Raw genomic sequence first — 205 nt, 5'->3', positions numbered from 1 at the left:
CCCACAGAAAACGTTTCACAGAAAACGTTTCCTATGATGCGTTACCTTGGAGACGAGTTCGAGAGCAAGACGCGTTTCAGTGAAGGATCTTTGTTTACTTTAATGGCATCGCTGTCCCTCCACTGCGGTTCTGGGCGTCCTGTCAGCACCGCCGGCACCGTCATAGTCACGAAGAGAAATCTAAAACACAAGGAAATCAGTTCTG

General features: G+C 48.8%; 1 protein-coding gene across 1 annotated transcript in view; it reads right to left on the bottom strand.

Moving 5' to 3' along the window:
- Positions 1-180, bottom strand: part of LOC119589462 — a gene marked incomplete at its 5' end in the record, with an annotated part of 2,404 nt that extends 2,224 nt beyond the window's left edge. Inside the window, 1 exon segment of the mRNA XM_037938064.1 lies at positions 46-180. Within this exon segment, the coding sequence (XP_037793992.1) occupies positions 46-180 (135 nt within the window).
- Between the last annotated feature and the right edge of the window lie 25 nt (positions 181-205).

The sequence above is a fragment of the Penaeus monodon genome, chromosome 25 (genome assembly GCF_015228065.2).
Source record: "Penaeus monodon isolate SGIC_2016 chromosome 25, NSTDA_Pmon_1, whole genome shotgun sequence".
Lineage (NCBI taxonomy): Eukaryota > Metazoa > Arthropoda > Malacostraca > Decapoda > Penaeidae > Penaeus > Penaeus monodon.
The sequence above is the reverse complement of the archived record's forward strand: the minus strand, read 5'-3'. Positions and strand labels throughout refer to the sequence as shown.